General features: G+C 47.7%; 1 protein-coding gene across 2 annotated transcripts; it reads right to left on the reverse strand.

Annotated features, from left to right (window-relative positions):
• Positions 1-4,516: 4,516 nt before the first annotated feature.
• Positions 4,517-11,382, reverse strand: SLITRK3 (SLIT and NTRK like family member 3). Of its 2 annotated transcripts, none has more exons than XM_078665773.1 (2): positions 11,256-11,382; positions 4,517-8,007 (listed from the first exon to the last, which is right to left on the reverse strand). In XM_078665773.1, exon 2 carries the CDS (start codon positions 7,988-7,990, stop codon positions 5,336-5,338), a length of 2,655 nt encoding a protein of 884 aa, XP_078521899.1. In that variant the 5' UTR covers positions 7,991-8,007; positions 11,256-11,382; the 3' UTR covers positions 4,517-5,335. The 2 variants fall into 2 exon arrangements, with proteins under 2 accessions (XP_078521899.1, XP_078521898.1); XM_078665772.1 differs by lacking the exon at positions 11,256-11,382 and adding an exon at positions 9,434-10,485.
• Positions 11,383-20,289: the final 8,907 nt, after the last annotated feature.

Here is a 20,289-nt window from a genome sequence, read left to right on the forward strand (position 1 = left end):
ACGCAGGTCCCCATCAACGAAATTAGCCCCCAGCTCAGGAGCATTCCATGCTGCCTGGTAGCCAGTCCGGCCCTGGCTGGCACCAGGGCTGGACTGGCCATAGCAGGCATTGGGCATTTTCCTGGGAGGCTGGAAGGGTGGGGGCACGATTTGTAGCAGTGGGAGACTCTTTTTGCTACTGGGGGCTTGTTTTGCAGCGGGGCTGCCTTATGTATCCCTCCCCCCAGTAACTAAAACTAAAGTGCTTCATACTTGCACCTCCCCCACCACCCGGAAGCTGGACATTCAAAATTGCCACGGCTGCTTTGAGTTCCCAGTCCGGCCCCGGCTGACACTAGGAAATGAGATTTTCTTCTACTGCAGGAAATAACCCCACTCCCCCAAGTACTTTCACTGTTTAAATATCTTCTCATATAACTTCAATACTGTCATAACAGCACGGCAGAAACCATTCTTAACAGCCTCCAGAGTAATATGTGATATATTTAACTATTGTTGAGAGCGGGGAGGGGCCTCTCGTGAGACCCAGATGTTCCTGATGCTTAACAATGGTAATAAATAGCATATTATATAACACTCTGTACATTCTTAGGTAGATATACAACAAAACAGTAGCCATTCCACTGGTTGAAGAAAAATTGCAACTGCAGCCATGAGACTCCCAATAATCATAGTAGTGCATGGGGCGTCCTTCCAAAATAAGAACACCAGTGAAAGGGCCAAACAGGAACCATTTGTTGTTGGTGAGTGGGACTTTCCAGCAGAGCCAACTCTGTAGAGAAGGGTTCTCAAAGCTCAGGAGTGCAAGATCCATGCCAGATTTTAAGATAACTACATTGATCTAAATGGGGATATGCTCAAAATCTGTCACGGATAAATCCACCCCCCCATCCAACCCCTCCCCCCACCCGGACCAACTTGGGAGAACTCTGCTGTAGAGGCTAAGGGTAGGTTGGTCTGCATACAGTTAATAAGTAACAGCGGTAAACAACCTTTACAACGCAAATTTTACATCGCAGAGCCTTTACAACGCAACCATAACAACGTAAACTATTACAACGCATTGCTCTGGGGGGCGCTCTAGGATAGGAAATAGGTTAATTTACTATCCAATAACCTTCCCTAGTGTCCACAGGGACTGCAGTTGGAATAGTAAATTAAACTATTCACTATCCAGCACCCCAAAGCACTATGCGTTGTAATGGACTGCGTTGTAATACTTGCGTTGTAAAGGCATGCGATGTAAAAGCATGCGTTGTAATGTCATACATCCAGTAACAGCAATAGGTAGATGCAGTTTTTGTTCTGCGTCCTTTTAGCAAACTGCATGCTCGTTTACCACAGCGGTGCACACAGAATGAGATTATAACTAATGCTCCGTTTCCCTTTTTACTAATTTTTGCAAATATAAGCAAACAGAAAACCACTTATTTTCCTGTCTGGATTTATTTTTAAATGTGGATAAAAACCGTAATTAGGTTGTTTTTGAGTGATTCTAAATGCTGTCAGGCCAATGGCTGTGAAGATTGACAGGGAAGGAGTGAGAAAGGAATTTTAAGCAACGAGGCTTAAACATCAGTATATATACACAAAGTTGATACTAAAATTAGCAAATTTCATATAAGTGCAATGATTTATCATCTGATCTGTGGGTATTCAGGTAATTGACACATGTCAGGCATTCAACTATGAGTGCACATGTACGGCTAAATAAACGTGGAAATATACTAGTTTCAAATTCCTTTTTCCCCCCACAAAACCCAAAATAAATATTGGTAAATACAGATAAAATTAGCAAGAAATAAATATAGATGCATACATAAATGTCAGAAAAATAAAACCATGAAAACGGGAGCCCAAATTATAATCAAACACCCCTGTTTCAACGCAGGGCCCTATCTGTTCAAGACATTCAATGAATTGCTGACGAGCGCGTGCCCACGGACATGCTGGTGGAAGCTAAAAATAGGCCTCTACTGCAAACATTTCCCGTTTAACATCTCACGCATGGAAATTGGTCATTGCACGTGTTTCACTCCTCCCCAAATAGTATATGTCCCCCCACACTGCTCATCAGATAAATTCACAGATTATTAGATATGCGGGCTCCCACCACAGGTGAGATGGAATGCCGGACTCTGGGGCCCACGACAAATAAACTTACCTCAAGGAACATAAGCAAATATTGTAATATTAGGTACGATTATGCATTTTGAGCATCGGTCACAGTATAAGATCAGAAGCAATCACCCTCTACCACGCACAGGCAAAGTCGAGCTAACTAAACAGGGAAATGAAACTCCAAATAAGCCAAAAGTATCTCCTTTAATACAAAAAAAATGTCATTCTCATAGAATAAATTTATTTTCAATAAATGAATAGATTCCGCGGCCGTGTCCTGGCGAAACAGCTTTAGTCTACTTTTTTTTTAACTGTTGAAGACGTTTTGCGTTCAGTCCATAAAATATAAATATTATTTATAACGTTCCCCTAATATTTAAGAGATGGCGGATGGGCACAGGGCATTAAATGGGCACAGCACCAGTAACACTAGGGGTAGCACTGAAACCTGATTTGCAAAAAAAATAAAAAATAATGAAATAAATTATGAATAAAGTAAAACCAAATCAGGGTGGTGGTTCAATGTGATGCATGCGTGAATTTAATGGAGTCTCGGGGTCCGGCCTTGCACTCGGAGTGTGTGTTCAAATCTAGCGCATGCTTTTTTTTATACAGTATGTATATTAGTGCTGAAAGCAGTAATAAACACCATACGGTAAAGCACTACTACCGAGGGGGTGGGAATGTACGTCAGAAACATAACAGTGAAAAGTGACAGCTATAAATACAGCGGCGGGGAGAGGGGGGGGCGCTGTACACGGTGTTGGGTGCACTGCACAGTGTGTTCTGGTGTCCTGCCTGTGCGGGAGGGTTTCGGCACTGCGTGAAATGGCAGACGTGTTTCGTTGACTGAGCCTATGTGTAATGGCGGCCGGCGGCCTTGCTAGTATCCTCTGATCTCGGTGTAAGGCTTCCGTGACATCTGATAGATTACATTCAGGGTGCAGTAATGGATTCGTTAATGACAGATTCGGGAAGGGTCGGCGCGGGAGTTCAAGGGTGTCTGTCGGGAGGGTGCTCTGCATCAGGGCACGGTGCGTTTCCAAACACTGGAGCTAGAGCGCCCTCTGCTGTCGCACTGCGGCAGCACGGTTCAGCTCCTGGCTGAGCTTAGCACACACACTGAAGCAAGCCTAAAGATGCCTTGAAACTAGTGCATTTAACTAAAGGGTTCCTCGAACTTATATTAACTGCAACTTGGTTAAAGCCTCGAAATATGCTAGAGGCCGTGTATATGTGTAGCAGGCTTCAAACAGCTGGTTAAAAGGGGAAATTAATTGTTTACGAAATTAGAGAGGCTAGCTGCTTACTTGCAGCAGCTTTGCTAGAACCAACAATGTGCTGGGTGCTATCAATCTAGTGATACTGGAAGGTAGAGATTGATTGGGTTGGAAGACTGGTCTTTCCACTCAACATATGAGTGTCATTTCAAGCGATCATGTGAACATGTGGTGCCTGGTATTTTTTTTTTGCTTTGTTGTGTTTGCATTGTATCTTTTGCACTATTAGCATCCTTCGGGGTCGTGGTGGTGTTTTCTTCAATGCAAATTTTTGATGAATATGTGTATGTCTTTATGGTAATACAGACTTCATTCAGTTAAACCTAATAAAACTTGGATTTAAAAAGTATTTCTTATAATGGTTGAGGGTTTTCAGAGATTTTAGGAAGTGTTTGGATAGATAGATGGATAGATAGTGTTTTGTTTTGAAGCTATCGTTTTTTTAAATAAATAAATGTATGTGTGTGTGTGTAAATGTGTATCTATGTATGGACATATATATGTATATATGAATATATAGATATTTGTATACACACATACATGTACATATATGTATACAAATATGTGTGTGTTTGTATGTTTTCTCAAAAAAGATATATTTTATTAGAAAAGCTATACCAGACGCATAATCACTGTACATTGATTAAACATTACCTTACAATTAATATTCACTGAAAATACAGAATAAATATATGCACATTTCTTAGTTCTTTGTGTGTGTGCACGAGAAACTATTAAACGTGATTCCTAGAAAGCCGTTAGTGGAATTTATAGCCGCGTATGTGTGTTTAGTGTGTGTTTGTACGTCTGTGTGTATGTTGTGAGTGTGTGGTGTGTGTGTTTGTTGTGCGTGTGTATGTGTTTGGTGTTTATGGGTGTGTGTTTGTGTCGTGTGTGCGTGTGTTTGTTGTGTGTGTGTGATGTTTGTGTGTGTGTGTTTATGTTGTGTGTGTGTGTTTGTTGTCTGTGTGGGGTGTGTTTGTGGTGTGTGTGTGTTTGTGATGTGTGTTTGTGTGTGTGGTGTTTGTGTGTGTATGTGTTTGTTGTGTGTGGTGTGTGTTTGTGTGTGTAGTGTTTGTGTCCTGTGTGCGTGTGTGTTTGTTGTGTGTGTGGTGTGTGTTTGTGTGTGTGGTGTTTGTGTGTGTTTATGTCGTGTGTGCGTGTGTGCGTGTGTGTGTGTTTGTTGTGTGTGTGTTTGTGGTGTGTGTTTGTTGTGTGATTGTGTGTGTGATGTGTGTTTGTGTGTGTATGTGTTCACATCCAGAATGCGCATACGTCGGTGTGTGTCACATACACACACACACACTTGCCCACGTGCATATTTAGCTTGTTTAAAGAGAGCAGCGCGTCCTTTTATCCACCCTTAGAGACATGGATTCCCAAGGACGCCTTTCACTAGCTGCGTGCTGGACAGTGATAGCGAGTCTGCGTTAGGAATCGTGTGAAGGGTGAAAATAAACACGGAACAACAACTGCAGGAAAACCCGGGCATCTGCGTGATGGGAGAATGGCTGGATGGATGGGTGTGTCTGAGTGAGAACATTCGAGCATTACCCTCCCCTGCAGTTTCCAGGCATGCAGCAAACTGCATCAAATGTACAGAATTTGTGCCATGGGCAAATCTTTGTATAAGAAAGCCAAGATTCCATAGCCCCGCCCCCTCCCATGAAAAGGTAAGGTGCTACCAAAAAAGACACATGGAATTACTGAGCGGGATCAGTACACAGACCCCTCATACCTTACATGGCACAGTCATGTTTCTTAATCTCCTATAAAAATAATGATTGATAACGTTGCTGGCAAAAGTCTGCGAAGGCACTTCATTGACCAATGATCTGGTTATGGCCCATTTCCCCCAAAACAACTTGGGGGGGGGGCGCGAGTGTACATCATCTGTGTCATGCGTGTTTGGGGCGCTGACGAGTTTCGCCCCACTAGAACCTATAGGTGGTCTTCTCCAGGACTTCGAGGTAATCCGGCTTGGTTTGGAGTTTGGCCCTTAACTCGAGGTATTCGCTTTGGGTTTGCTCTGAGAAGCCCTTCCCGGTGGCAAACAGCAGGGTCTCTTTGAGTCTGGCATCCTGCTGCAAGTCTGGGTACTGCATGCCAGGGGGGTGGACATGCAGCTCTTTTAACTTGGGCACCGTGCCGTAGAGGCAGTCCACAAAGCCCACCGTCTGGGGCGGCCTTTCTCTGTCCGCGCCCCCGGGGAAGAGCGCGCCGTTCTCGTGAAACCCCGCGAAATCCACCGCCTGGTTAACAGTGACAATGGTGTTGAGCTGGGAGTTGGACACCGCCAGGGCCCACTCCTTCTCCTTCTCCATCAGAGTCCGGTAGTTGGTGTTGTTCTCCTTGGTCTCCGTGAACTCCCGGCCCAGCTCCTCCTCGCGGGGCTTGTAGATGGGGTTGTTGCACATCTGGGTCACCGGGTGCGGGATGTAGTCGTAGACGTGGCCCGCGGCCTTCTCGGGCGAGTTGTTGGGCCGCTCCTCGAAGATCCGGCACTGCATCTGCAGGCCCAGGTCCACCTCGTGCCGCTTCTTGAAGGGCAGATTCTTCCGCCTCCTCAGCACGAAGGCGAAGAGGCCGGCGGCGATGAAGACGGCCGAGAAGAAGAGGATGAGGAGGCTGAGGATGAGGACCGACAGCGGCACGGGGCCCCCTGGCGGCGAGAACTCGAAGGCGGACGAGCTGGTCGGGGCCACGCCCGCGGGGGAGGCCGGGGAGGCCGCGGCTGCGGCCTGCAGGAGCTCGGGGCACATGGCCTCCACCTCCAGCAGCTTCAGGTCCTTGTCCGTTAGGTTCTCGGGGCTCCGGCACAGCACGTCCCCCACCACGATCACCGAGCTGATGGTGTCGATCCACTGCTTCAGGGGGACCAGGTCGCAGGTGCAGTCCCAGGGGTTCTGCTTCAGGTCGATCTGGACGATGGCGCTCAGGTGCTCCAGGACCCCGGCCACGGGCAGGTACAGGAAGTGGTTGTTCCTCAGGTTGAGCCTGGCCAAGGAGGTGCCCGCGAAGGCGTCCGTGGGGAGCGTGCGCAGCAGGTTGTCGTTCAGGAACAAGAGTTTCAGATTTGGCATTAGACTGAAAGCAGCGGGCTGGATTTCTCGGATCATGTTGTATTCGAAGTATAAATAATGCAGCGTCTGCAGGCCCCGGAACATGCCCGGGGTCAGCTTTTCGATGTCGTTCCCGTTCAGGTACAGGGTTTTCAAGTTGGGCAGGTTGACGAAGGCGCCATCTTGGACGTAGGAAATGCGGTTGTTCCCCAGGTGCAACAAATCCAAGGAGGAAAAATTCCAGAAATCCGACCTGTAGATTTTCTGTATGAGATTGCCACTGAGGTACAGTTTCTTGGCATTGAGGGGTCTTGGAAGGAGCTCGGATATGTTGTGGAACCCCCTCTCTTTGCAGTTGACTGTCAACCCCAGGTCGTTGATGTGCAAGTTACAGGAGCAGCCGGTGGGGCATATGATGGGGATGGGCGGCCTGGTCTGGTAGGCGGCCACGGGGGGCTGGTTGGGCCCGGGGTAGAGGCCTCGAGACGTCGGCGGGGGCCTGGGCGGCCTGGGCTGCTTGGTAGGCTTGGGCTGCCTGTTGGAGGTCTTGTACTCGACAGAGGAAGCAGTGAAATGGAAAGAGGACAGCATGGACGAGGGCCTGGTGGGCCAGGCGCTCTCCTTGCTGGAGGGGAGCTGGGGGATCCCCAGGCTGGCCTCCACCTCGCTCTCCGACAGCAGGGGGCAGAGTTTGCTCCTCTTGATCTCCCTCAGGTCCTTGCCGTGGAAGTGGAAGGGCGTCTCGCAGGTGATGTCCCCCACCAAGGCCGTGTAGGGGATGCGCTCTAGCCAGCTCTTCAGCTGCACTATCTCGCACGTGCAGCTCCAGGGGTTCTCCTCCAGCTGGATCTCCATGAGGCTCCGCCCAATGTGGTCCAACATGCCCCGGTAGGTGAGCAGCTTCAAGCGGTTCCCGCGCAGGTCCAGGTGCGTCAGGGACACCGACTTGAAGAGGTTCAAGGGCAGCAGCGGGATCAGGTTGTCGTTCAGGATCAGAACCCTGAGCTTGCTCAGGTTCCGGAAGGCCCCGCTCTCGATGCGCTTGATGACGTTGTAGTCGGCCTGCAGGTACTCCAGGCTCTCCAGCCCCAGGAAGGTGTCGTTCCGGAAGACGTCCAGCTTGTTCTCGTGCAGGTAGAGCCTCTTGAGCACGCGCAGGCCGTGGAAGGCCCCGGCCTGGATGTCCTGCAGGGCGTTGTTGCCCAGGTTGATGGCGATGGCGTTGTTGAGGTGCAGGAAGCTGTTGGCGTACAGCCTCCGCATGGAGTTGCGCTGCAGGTAGAGCTTGAAGGGCCTCGACCAGACCTCGGTGATCTGGCTGACGTTGGTGAAGCCCTTGTTGTCGCAGTGGATGTGGAAAATGCTCTCCTTGACCTCGCAGTAGCAGGGGTCAAAGCAGGGCTCGTCGATCTCCTCCGAGTCCTCGATCAGGGGGATGGGGGTGGTCCAACAGAGGGCGATTGTGCTTAGCAGGGTCACCCACAGCATGCTTGCTTTAAGGCGGGCTTCTGCGGGGGAAGGCTCCATTGTAGGGCGAAAGCCAACTGGAAAAGAAGGAAAAACAAACACCCAATTAAACTACAAACAGCACAAACCCGAAAACATGCAAATCCCCACGCATCTTGTCACCTGCTACGGGTTCAAACTAGCTCTAACGTACACCTGCATTTCTGTGCTTCAATCATTTTGTCAGATTTAATTATGCAATGCAATTTTCAATAATATACCCGCTGTTACATAATGGACCAAGACGTCCCTCTTTCCTTTGCACCAATTCAGGAGCTGTCTGCAGAATGTTAGCAAATCCTGTCACCATAGACACGGCGCACATACATTTATTTTTAGGGGTTTCCTTTCACAGTAAGAATTGGAAACATGCATTGGAAAAGGTGACCTACACGTCTGGCCACCCGGGCCAGTTTTAACACCGCACCGGAGGGCGGCCCCCGCCACAAAGTTGCGTGCGGGGCGCGAGGCAGACGGCTCGAGCGCTTTGAAGTTCACGGCAGTGCACCAGCTGGCGCGCGCTTGATCCTACCTGGATAATGAGACCGTGACAGTCGGCGACTTGAATCCGACGCTCAGGGGGTCGGGACGGAGCGGCGCGAGGGCTGTTTAATTTCCACATACCTACACATCTCCCAGTTTAGCTGATTAAAGCGTTTAGCGATGATTAATCTGTGTCGGGCACATGCCCGTGAGATCAGCAGATCTGAGGGGCAGCTGACAGAGGGAGGCTGCTGAGTCTGAGAGGAGGTGGGGGCGCGAGTGTGGGGGGGGCGCATGCATCGCCTGTCTCGGATTTGCAGACGCAGAGAGCGCCTGGGCACACTATTGGAACCAGTTCAAAGGCGATCGGATTGAGCGACTGTGTGTTCGTGTTGGCACTTCAAACCCACCCCCCGCAAATCATAAATATCACATTACAGAATTGGAATAACCGTAATCCCCCAGCAGAAAAAAATGGTTTCACTTGGCATTTATCGCTTTAAATCAGACTTCACTCAAAAGAATGGGAGACACGTCCCCGGCTAATGCCATACGTGCTGCATTTTCAATATCAAATCGCTGATAGGTGCATTTATTTTAGAAGGGCTCAGAGCTGGGCGATAGAAAACGTCGGCATCGCCCTGTGACTACATGTTCAAGGAACCCCGTAATGGTTCCGCTCAACTTTCAATAGTGCAAAAAAACACCATACAATGTGAATAACCTAAAATACGCGCCCGTGACTGGGGTTTGTGTGAGGTACTTTCGGGGTGGTGGGCGGGGGGCAGGGATGAACGCTACTTGGTTGCAGGGCAGAAATGCTGAGTGCAATTAAGGGACAGGATTTGGGGGAACGGAAAAACGTCACGGGCTCGAATGCAGTTGCTGTGGCTTTGTCCGGTCTGCGCCGACAGACAACTGACTGCGCGCATTTTATCTCCCAAACAGAGTACATGTCGGTGTGAAGGAAGCGCCACTTACCGTGTGTCGGCGCGATGTTTGTACATCCAGACGGGAAAAGAACACACGGTGGAGTTGGGGGTCGACGTTCCTGCCCCCTTCTGTGTTTCTGTTCCCCTCTCTCCTCCGGCGGAGCTGCGGTGAAAGGGGGAGAGAGAGTCCGGACGTGCCGGGAATGCAATGTGTGGTTGGTGGCTGCCCTCAGTTCAGTGCGCGCTGCCCGGTGCTGTGCGGATGGATGTTTGGTGTTTGCCAGGCGGCCTTTGGCTGCAGCCCTCCCCGTGCTCTGTAGCTTCTGCGCAGCTGGGGCCCTGATGCAGCAGGCTCACGGCGCCCGGTGATAGTTACAAGCTGCTGGTGCCGGCTTTCTGACACCCTGTGCTGTGTGCTTGCAGTCTCACTGGTGCCCTGTGGCTGTGAGGTGTCCAGGCTCCGGGTGTCTGCCTGTTTCTTTGCACTCTCTCTGGTGCCCTGTGGCTGTGAGGGGTTCAGGTTCCGGGCACCTGCCTGCTGGCAGCCTGTGCTGTGCGGTTGCAGTCTCTGTTGCCCTGTGGTTGCCTTGTTTTGGTTCCAGGTGCTGGCTTGCTGGTTCCCTTTGCCGTGTGATTGCAGTCTCACTGTGGTTGCAGGCTCCAGATGCCTTGTGATGGTTGGAGGCTCACGGTGCCTTGTGATGGTTACAGGCTCCCGGTGCGGATGTCCCAGTGTGGGCTACTGCCCCCCGGCCCCGTGCAGCTTCAGGCTTGCTGTTGCCCTGTGCCTGCCCTGTCGTAGATGCAGTCTCCTGCCCCCGTTGCGGTGCGGGTTCAGGCTCCTAGCGCCGCGGGTTGTCGGACCCCGACGCCGTGTGATGGTCGCAGGTGGTCCGCACGATGCGGCAGGTGTCTCCGGTCCTCCAGGCGGACGGAGGCTGCCCCCGCCGCCGTGTGCGCAGCTTCAACGGGCGGCCGCTGCGCTCTGCGGCAGTCGCGGCTGTGGAGGCATGGCCCGGCCCGCAGTCAGCACCTCGGCCAGCGGCATGCTCAGCGCCCTCGGCTCCGGCGCGTCCTCCCTGCGGCGCCCTCCGCCCGCTCCCCGGCTCGTCCTCCTCATCGCCGGCGCATCATTGAGAGGATTCAGCAGATCCCGGAGCCTCGCTCGCTCCCTCGCTCTCCGGCTCTCCCGCCCCCTCCTCTCTCCACCAGAGCTGGATTTTTTTTTCCCGACGTCAAAAAGAAGGGAGAAGGGAGAAGGGAGGGGAGCGACGGGGGACATGAAAGACGCGAGGCTGCGCCTGGCCCGGCCTCGGGAGCGCGCAGTGGGAAGCCCTACTGGGTTCGTGTTTTGCGTGGGAAGGGAGCGAGTGGGGGCGGCGGAGTGTGGGGGGGGGGGGGGGGGGGGATGAGGGAATCTGCCCACTCAGTGAGCGCACCGGGGGCAGACCCAAGGGAGGCACACGCTCCAGCAGCAGAAATGAGGCCACGGCTGAACGTGGGCTGGCGACACATGCCCACCTCTCCGAAATTGGAATATCAGACAATCTCATTCCTGTAATACCTTTAAAAAAGTGTTTCCAGGAAGGGGCACCCTGCGTCACCCATCCCAAATAGTATCTCCCACCCACACCCCCGTGGTTTACTTTGGTTTAATTTCTGCAGAGGTACTTTTCCTAAAATAAAAAATAAAAAGAGGTGATGCAGATCACACATGCTCCGGCACGAAACACCGTGAGGGGGAGAGTGTGCAGAAGAGGATGCGAAAAAGGAGGGGGTGGGGGACAGGGAGGGATGCAGAGGAGAGCCTCCTCCTCGAGTACACTTTGGCGCCTTATTCTTGGGATATGTTTTACGGTCGTATTCCTTACCATTTATTCGGTATTTTCAGTGAGGTTGGCGGCGTCCACGTCCTGCAGTTTAATTGTCCGGGAGGATTAGTACAAATGTATCCCCCACCCATGGCGGCGGAAGGGGGCTTCCGCCCAGCGCCTCGGAGCCCAGCTGCAGTCACCGGGGGAACAAGGCTGGGAGCTGCACTTTCTGGTTTTTGCGGGGAAGGTGGCGGCTGGAACAGAACTTTCCCACGCCCTCCGTGGCTCCTGAACTGGGACTTCGGAGAGTCCACCGGCCTGGGGCTGCGAAGCCCGGGCGAGAGGCGCCCCTCCGGCCCCCGTGCAGCGCCGGACAGCAGGTAAATGTGTGCGAGTGGGGCGTGGGACGCGCCGAGGGGCGTCGCCAGTGGGAGCGTGGGCGGCTGTGCGCCTAGGAGCCCCGTAGTCAGGGCAAGTGGCGCTCGCAAGCCATACAGAAGACCCCCTAGGGGTAGTTATGCGGCATGGTCGTCCTTGACTCTCCAACGCCAGCTGGTTTATGTATACCTTGTGGTTTAGGCTAACTCTAAATGCCGCATAAACCTGATAATGTAAAGCAGACAGAGATGAGGTCGCGTTTAGGACGACAGGGGGAGATTTCCCCCCAGAGGGTCAGAAAAAGTAATTGGGGCTTTTTATATGTATGGAGTTCATTTATGGCACGCGTGCGTTTATTGCGGTGACTTTCGGTATGTAGTGGGTACTTCAGTGGTTTTATATGCAGCAGCAATACTCTCGCGTGTTTCTAGGGGCGTCAATTAGGCTTCAAGAGGTTTCTCTAGAAGTACATTATGCAGCGGCATGAGTGAGTGTAAGGATACCTGGTGTGTCGGCAGTGCGCCTTTTTAGCGGCCTCGTGACAGCCCGTTGCGCACAGCAGGGCGCAGGCAGGGAATGACAGACGTGGGTCAGTGATGGATTCCTACAGGATGCTTCACGTGCCAGCACGTGACGGGAATGCCACTTCTGCACGGCTACAGACCCATCCACGCACCGTGCGCTCTCATGGACCCACTAGACGCCCCCCACGCACCCCCAACTAATCCACGGCCGGTCTAAGCCCCTCTCTATAATTGGGAGTCCCATGCACGTCTGTGTGTCTCTGTCGGTCGTGTGCCAGCAGCAGACCAACATGCATCATAGGAGTCTTTTTTAATTGAAGAAAAAGCCAATTGTACACGTGCAACGTTCGGGCCAAGGTACGACAGCCATGTCAAATGTGACACAGAATGAAAACAGACCCCCCCTTTTAATTGCGGGCGATCACCACTGTCGTTGGAACTACAACCACACTCGAAATAACGAGCTGCCGAAAGGGGCTCTTTTTATAGATATCATTATTTCGCCTGAGGCTTTCTTCAGCACACCACGGCGAAGAAATCCTTAAGGAGAGTTTCTGTGAGAAAATGTCATCCTTCGCCCCCCCGCCCCCACCTACTGCAGAAAGTAACATCTTAAATTGCACAAATTTGAGGGGAAGAACAGTACGGCAAAATTGGTCCCCTCAAAATCAAACGCCCCTTAGAATTATCAACAGTGACTGCCTTTTCTCCCCATCGCTTGCTTCTTTCTTTCTTTCTTTCTTTCTTTCTTTCATTCTTTCTTTCTTTTTCTCGTTCTTTCTTTTTCTTTCTTTCTTTCTTTCTTTCTTTCTTTCTTTCTTTCTTTCTCTCTTTCTTTCTTTCTTTCTTTGTTTCTTTCTTTCTCTCTTTTTCTTTCTTTCTTTCTTTCTTTCTTTTTTCTTTCTTTTTCTTTCTTTCTTTCTTTCTTTCTTTCTTTCTTTCTTTCTTTCTTTCTTTCTTTCTTTCTTTCTTTCTTTCTTTCTATCTTTCTTTCTTTCTTTCTTTCTTTCCTCTTCAACCCTCCTACTCTGTTATACCATCCCGCTCTCCAATCTGTCTTTCTCATTCTCTCTCTCACCTCAGTATGTCTCCATTTTTCTCACTCAGTTCGCTGTGCCTGTCCAGGTCTCCCTCACCCTCTGGCTCTCTCACATCCTCTCTCTCACTCACACTCTCTTTTCTCTCGCTGTCGATTCCCTTGTCGCCTCTATCTATCGGTGCCTGCCACCATTCTCTGTCTAATGCTCTCTCTGGCACACACTTGCAGACTCAGTGCATTTCCAGGTATGAATAGATTGCTGTTTCTAAATGCCTCTCCCACTCTGACTTTGTCGAAATTCCCCTGTCTCTGCAAATCGGTAGCCCCCTCACGGATACCGGGGCTGATCCCATCTCTCAGCACAGCAAGAAAAAGACACCTCTTTCCCTGCTCTGAACCCTCTGGAAAGATTCTGGAGAGGAAATGTATATGTGGAACACAAAAGCCCCACACCGCAGTGCTTGAGACAGCAGTGATCGCTGCAAAGCAAATGACGTAGACACCCTGTGTTGGCAATCAGCAGGCAAATGCACGGAGAGAAAGCCTGTCACGTAGAGTTTTACTATTCATTCTGTAGTATAGAGATATATGTTGTGAGTGATGTGATGTACAACAAAGCAGGACGATGGAAGGCTACATGGGTAGTCAGAGGTAGGTAATTAAAGAAAATGTGTAAAAGTATATGCTGTCAGGCTGACATCTATGCAGAGAAGGCATACTGAAATGAGGAATGGCTATGTAATTATATATATATATATATATATATATATATATATATATATATATAATATATATATATATATATATATATATATATATATATACTACACAAAATTGTCGCACTCAGTAAATCCTTAGTATTCTTCTTTTAATGGTGAACAGCCAGTGCTTAATTTGTGCTGGGGTTTCCGGTGCTCAGGCAACAGCACTTAATTGTCAGCACCGGCTCTAGTGACAGTCCACCGCATGGCGGTGATGTCTTTTTTATTTTCAGTTCAGCAGAACAACCATTTTTATTAAGTCAAGATGCATTGAAAAATTAATAATCCTAGCTTCTCCAGTCATTATTATAGCTTTGTGTGGCCTGAAATAGCCTGAATTGTCACACTTGTACGAGTGTGACGGTTAGATTTTATGCTAGTTCTGCAATTGGAAGTGCTGGCAGGGTGTAGGTGTTGCAGGATGTAGTGGCTTTCCAAGAAGGGCTCTGGCATTTATTCTTTTACAAATTAAGCACTATTCCACCAACACGTTTCTACCTCACAGGGTCGTTTTCACAGTGAAAAAGGACCCTGTGAGGTCAAAACGCGTCGGTGGACTAGTGCTGTTCACCATTGAGAGAAGAATACTAAGGATTTACTGAGTGTGGGGTCTTTGTGTGAAAAAGTTGTTTTTGGGCTCCAAGGGATCAGCCCATCACCGGCACCCGCAGTGGAGCGCGCCAGGATTGAACCTAATTGTGGAAAATATATATATGTATATATATGCAGAGCTAGAGAGATACATATATTGGTATAGGACCTGCCCATCGGGGGTTCTAGTGATGTAAACCAGGAAAAAAAGGCGGAGTGGTTAGTAAATGTCACCTGAACCCCAGTGTGGTAATTTATGACCATATTATATATTACCTAATATGTTTATTTTCTATTACAGGTATATGCGTATATTTTGCAGTATGTAGATTGAAAGAGCTATTTTCCTCAAAGTACATCAAAAAATGGATGTTAATAGGATGTGTAGCTTTAATTTTCTTGGATAAATTGATCTTGTTCATAAAACAATTGGCATTGGCGAGTTTCAGTGGGTTTGTGCAAATCTTTGACTGCAGCATTTACAAAATAATTAGTAAACTAACATGTGTGCCACATAATTTGCACCATAATTGCCAGATTTCCCAAAAATATTATTTGTAACTAAAATTGATGAACATAATGCTGCAAAAGAATGTGCCACATGATGTGCTCTTTTGCCGCATAATTTAGAAATTATGCCATATCATTCAGGTACTCTTGCCACATAATCCTAGTAACCCTGACAGTCATAAAGCCTGTAGAGGTTCTAGGTGGTTTCCATTCTAATGAGGAATATCATATTGCACAAGGAAACGAGATGTATTTCCTATATGTAAAGGATCCATGTGAAATATAGGTTTTATATCCCTGCATTTTGTTGCGCAATACTGACATCCAAGCACGTAATGTCAATCTTGACATTACAAATGGAAAATAAAGGATTGCTTTTTCTATATGATAGATAGATACATAGAAAGACAGACAGACAGACAGACAGACAGACAGATTGATTGATTCATTGATTGATTGATGGAAGGAAGAAAGGGCGGACAGATATTATTGCAATAAGTGTTCTTGTTCAGGTGAAATCATAAGCCACCAGACAATAGGCTGAGCGGCTTCCTAATGTCAAGAGAACTCTGAGATGAAACTATATGACAATGTTTCACACCATACACCTTATATAGCTTTTATGTTACATGATTCTTCTTTATTTTGGGATATTTGGCTTTAAACTTAGTTTTTTTTTCAAACATGGAAATATTTATTGATAAATATAAGTCAGACACTGCCTGTGCTATTTGGTTGTCTGTGAAACACTAGAAGAACCATACTTAATTATGTGGTTAAATATGGCAAGTTTAAGCAACTACATCCTCTGCATTGTTATGGAACACTTTTTGTTAGTAGATTGCTGAATCTCTTCTCTACAAGCTGAAGGTAACAATGGATACTGATTAGAATTAACAGTTTAGGCTTTCTTTACTTTTCCTGAAAGAATTCTTGATAAAACAATGGACACTGGCCCAGGTCTATAAACTTATACACTTATGGGTTCTGACGTTTACCACATAATTATGACTTTGTCACACTTGCCCCATAATGTACCTTATGGTTAGCGAGCATCAACAAAAATGATGGGTGGATGGATGGATGGATAAATAAGTCGATGGATAGATGGATAGGTCGATAGATAGATAGATAGATAGATAGATAGATAGATAGACAGACAGACAGACAGACAGACAGGTAGGTAGGTAGAGAGAGATACAGACAGACAGACAGCCAGACAGATAGACAGATAGACAGATAGACAGATAGATAGATAGATAGATAGATAGATAGATAGATAGACAGATAGATAGATAGATAGATAGATAGATAGATAGATAGATAGATAGATAGATAGATAGATAGATAGATAGATAGCTAGATAGATGTACTTTTTGCATGAAGTATATTAGAACAAAAATCATGAATATGTTTTTTAATAAAAACCGCTCACCCACTGTGTCCCTGAGAGAAAACTCAGAAGAACCATCTCGAACATGACCCACAGGAGTTAAAAACTCAGAGCGTGTCATTGTAAGTCAAGATCAGAGGCTAAACTTCTCCTGAGGGTAAAAACGAAGTACTTACTCTTCGGCGGGCTTCGTATAATGGACCTATTCGTCAAGGCCGTCCATTGAGGGCCAGTGGCTTCAAGGGACAGATTCCAAGGAGAGGCTCTCACCTTCCATCCCTCTGGGCTCTAGCCATCACCAGGCGCCAGGGTGTACTACTGGTTGGCCCACTGTGGCTGAAATACAGCCCGAGGCGGCTTATCGATGGACGAATAGGCGCCAAACCCCTTTTTCTAGTAAAAAGACTTTATTATTTGTTTCATTGTATTTTCCTTTACAGAAGGTAAGATGGCGAATGGGATAATAAACTTGTCCACAGACTTAGCTGAATGAACACCTATTCAAATGGACCAATTGCCATTTACATAATGAACAATAAGTAACACACTCGGCTTTCTCTTCAAAACGAAAAAATCTTTCGCATAATGGACAGCTTAGTCACATATATGTACGATGCATGAACACTGGCATCGTTTAATATCTGAATTACGTCATCAGGCAGCTAAGTGAGGTCATAGATCTCCAGGGGGCACCAGCTCCTCTTCTCAATAAGCAGTTAAGTACCAGGTGGCATTGCATGTTCTATTTGTTTTGTTAACCCCAAGTGCCTAAAGTGGCGGAAACAGCAGCATTATTTTTCATTACAGAGCGGTTTTATATCCCATCACCCGAATGACTGCGTTTAATTGTCATTAGCCTAGCACAGTTAAAATAAAAAGATGGAATAGGCCTTCCAGAAATAGAAAAGGGCACATCTCATGAGCGTAGCCACAAAATAAAGACAGGGCTACCTATGACCGCGTGCACTGAAGGAACAATGCTCCATAATCCGATGGGAAAGAACCAGGTTCTTAGTTTTTTATCATTCATCCATCTTGGTGAGAACAAATGACGTAAGCAATGCGGATACCAGTAGATATTGTAACATCAAATAGATTTTTCTGGATGCGTCGAGGGCTTTGTAATTATTCGTCATACTACGCTGTCTGTGAGAGCACGCGTGCTCAATGTACGCACGCACACAAGTCAGTGTGCACGTGCACACGCCCACGCGCCCACAGGGGCACGTTTGGAAAAAGACTGAATAGTTCAGCTGCTTCAAGCAGTGCCGGCCTGCTCCTCAGCACACGGTGTAATGAAACCCGTGCGCACTGCATATTTGGGTCAATAATTAGGAGGGGAGCAGCTTGAGCCTGAAAGCGCCTTGTTAATTGCTTTCTGTGAGAGGGCGCACACAGCATCCGCGGCAGCCCCGCGGAGAGCGCTGCCGCTGGACGGATCGGAGGGTTTGCACTAAAAGACACCGCGATTTTATTGCCTGTGGCGCGAGGCGAACGGCCAGTGGGTTTCCTGGACGTTTCATCCTTCTCATAACACCCATTCCACCCATCTGTGGGTTCGTGTCTTTGTGCTTCCCTTGCCAACATTCTATCCATGGGCAAGTCATCCATGTATCCATCATCAGGATGTTTGTTTGCATGTGTGTTTGTATGCATGAGTTGGTGTCTGTGTATGCATGTACTCACGTATGTATTTATGGATATGTTGGCATTTGTTTGACGTCAAGCAAGCTTGGTAACATCCATCCATCCATATGTGCTTCGTCAGAATATTTGTTTGCATGAGTGTATGTATGTATGAGTTGGTATTTGTGGATGTACCTATGCATGTATGTATGTTGTATGCATGTATGTATATATATATATATATATATATATATATATATATATATATATATATATATATATATATATGAATGTACGTATATTTGTATATATCTATGTATGTGTGTATGTATGCATATATGTCTGTATGTATGTATATGTCTGGTATTTGTTTACCTTCACGCATGCTTGGTAACATCCATTCATCCATGTGTACTCCGATAAAATATTTGTTTGCATGCGTCTATATATGCATATATGTTGTATGTATGTATGTATGTGTGTATATATGTATGTATATGAATGTATATATGTATGTATGTATGCATATATGTTGTATGTATGTCTATATGAATGTATGTATATGAATGTATGTATGTATACATATATGTTGTATGTATGTATGTATCTATATATTTATGTATATGTTGGTATTTGTTTACCTTCAAGCAAGCTTGGTAACATCCATTCATCCATGTGTGTTTCGATAGAATATGTTTTTTGCATGTGTTTATATATGTATGTATGTTGTATGTATGTATGTATATGTTATTATTTGTTTAGCTTCAAGCGAGCTTGGTAAAGTCCATGTATGCGTCCTCAGTACATTTGCTTGCATTATGTATATATCGGTTAGTATTTGCATGTGTATGTATATGTTGGTAATTGCATAGCTTCAATCCAGCGGGGGAGCATCTATTCATTCATCCTAACCAGTTCTCCGTCTATTAAACTAAACAGCCATCAATCGAGGCTTCACTCGAGGCTTTCACACGAGTCCATTCACTATTGCGTTCATTTGCCAGTCTAGCGGCCCTGCCATCTTCCTCCCACCAATTCATCCACTTCCGTTCTCTCTGTCCATCCGTCCATTCACCCATCCATTCATGCCCCCTTTCTCCCCACGACCTCTCCACTCTCTCTCACTCTCATGACCTATCGTTCTTTCAAGCCCTATTGTTAGTGGCAGTGGCAGGCGTATAAGCCACTCAAGAAAACTGCACCATGCGCCATAGCATCATTTTTTTACTCTAATATTGTTTTCAGCAGTGCACGACTCTCGCGTCCTCGGCAGAGTCTCTAAATGGCTTGTCTCACAATGGCACAGCAATATACCCCTGCGACAGCCGCATTACTTCCGCCCAGGCCTACTTTGCAGAATGAGCGCGTGTGCTCTGTGTACGGGATGAGGGCGGCGCGCGGACAATGAGTGCACTGCCTCTGAAAGTAATATTACATCATTTCAATTCCACCGAGGCGGGCCGGCCCCTGCCGCAGCCCTCGTGCGCTGCTAATGCAGTGCAGGAATGCTCCTCGCCGTCTGCAGCCTTCCCTCCACTCACACAGAGCGGTCTGTCCTGGCGCGGCGGGAACTGGAGGGGGCATTGTACGAAGCCAGCCCCCCGGCGCTGGATGCGCGCCAGAAAACGGAGATCTCTCGCTGCTGGGATGGGATCTAGCCCTGATCTATGACCAAAGCCAAGGACCGGGGCAAAGCGCCAGATTTACTCGAAACGCAGCTGCCAAATGACGTGTTTGTATTCTGTTCAATGGAACACGATCCTTTCTTATTTGTTTTTTTATCTTCATTTTAATTTGACCTAAAATGGCATCTTTTGATGCAGCCATCAATATTTTAAACTATAGAGGGAATCCGTTACTCGTGGATCTATTGACTACATCCCTAGATGTCACTTGTATTTGTTTCAATCTTTGATAGATTGCATTTCATGTTGTTAGTTGATTGCACAACCAATGTTTTTTTGCAGAATAACTCAGCATAGAAACATTCAAACAACATGCCACATAGGAAGTCAGCCAGTCATGCATCCATCTGTAGCCACATCACCTGGAAGTCAGCCAGTCATGCATTCACCATGCAGCCACATCACCTGGAAGACAGCCAGTCATGCATCCACCGTGCGGTCACACCACCCGGAAGTTAGCCTGTCATCCATCCTGTAGCCACATCACCTGGAAGTCAGCCAGTCATGCATCCACCTTGCTGCCAAATTACCTGGAAGTCAGCCAGTCATGCATCCACCGTGCAGCCCCATCACCTGGAAGTCAG

The sequence above is a fragment of the Lissotriton helveticus genome, chromosome 11 (assembly GCF_964261635.1).
Source record: "Lissotriton helveticus chromosome 11, aLisHel1.1, whole genome shotgun sequence".
Classification (NCBI taxonomy): domain Eukaryota; kingdom Metazoa; phylum Chordata; class Amphibia; order Caudata; family Salamandridae; genus Lissotriton; species Lissotriton helveticus.

Coding starts and splice junctions, on each gene's coding strand:
- SLITRK3 (XM_078665773.1), bottom strand. CDS start 7,990: ATGGAGCCTTCCCCCGCAGAAGCCCGCCTTAAAGCAAGCATGCTGTGG.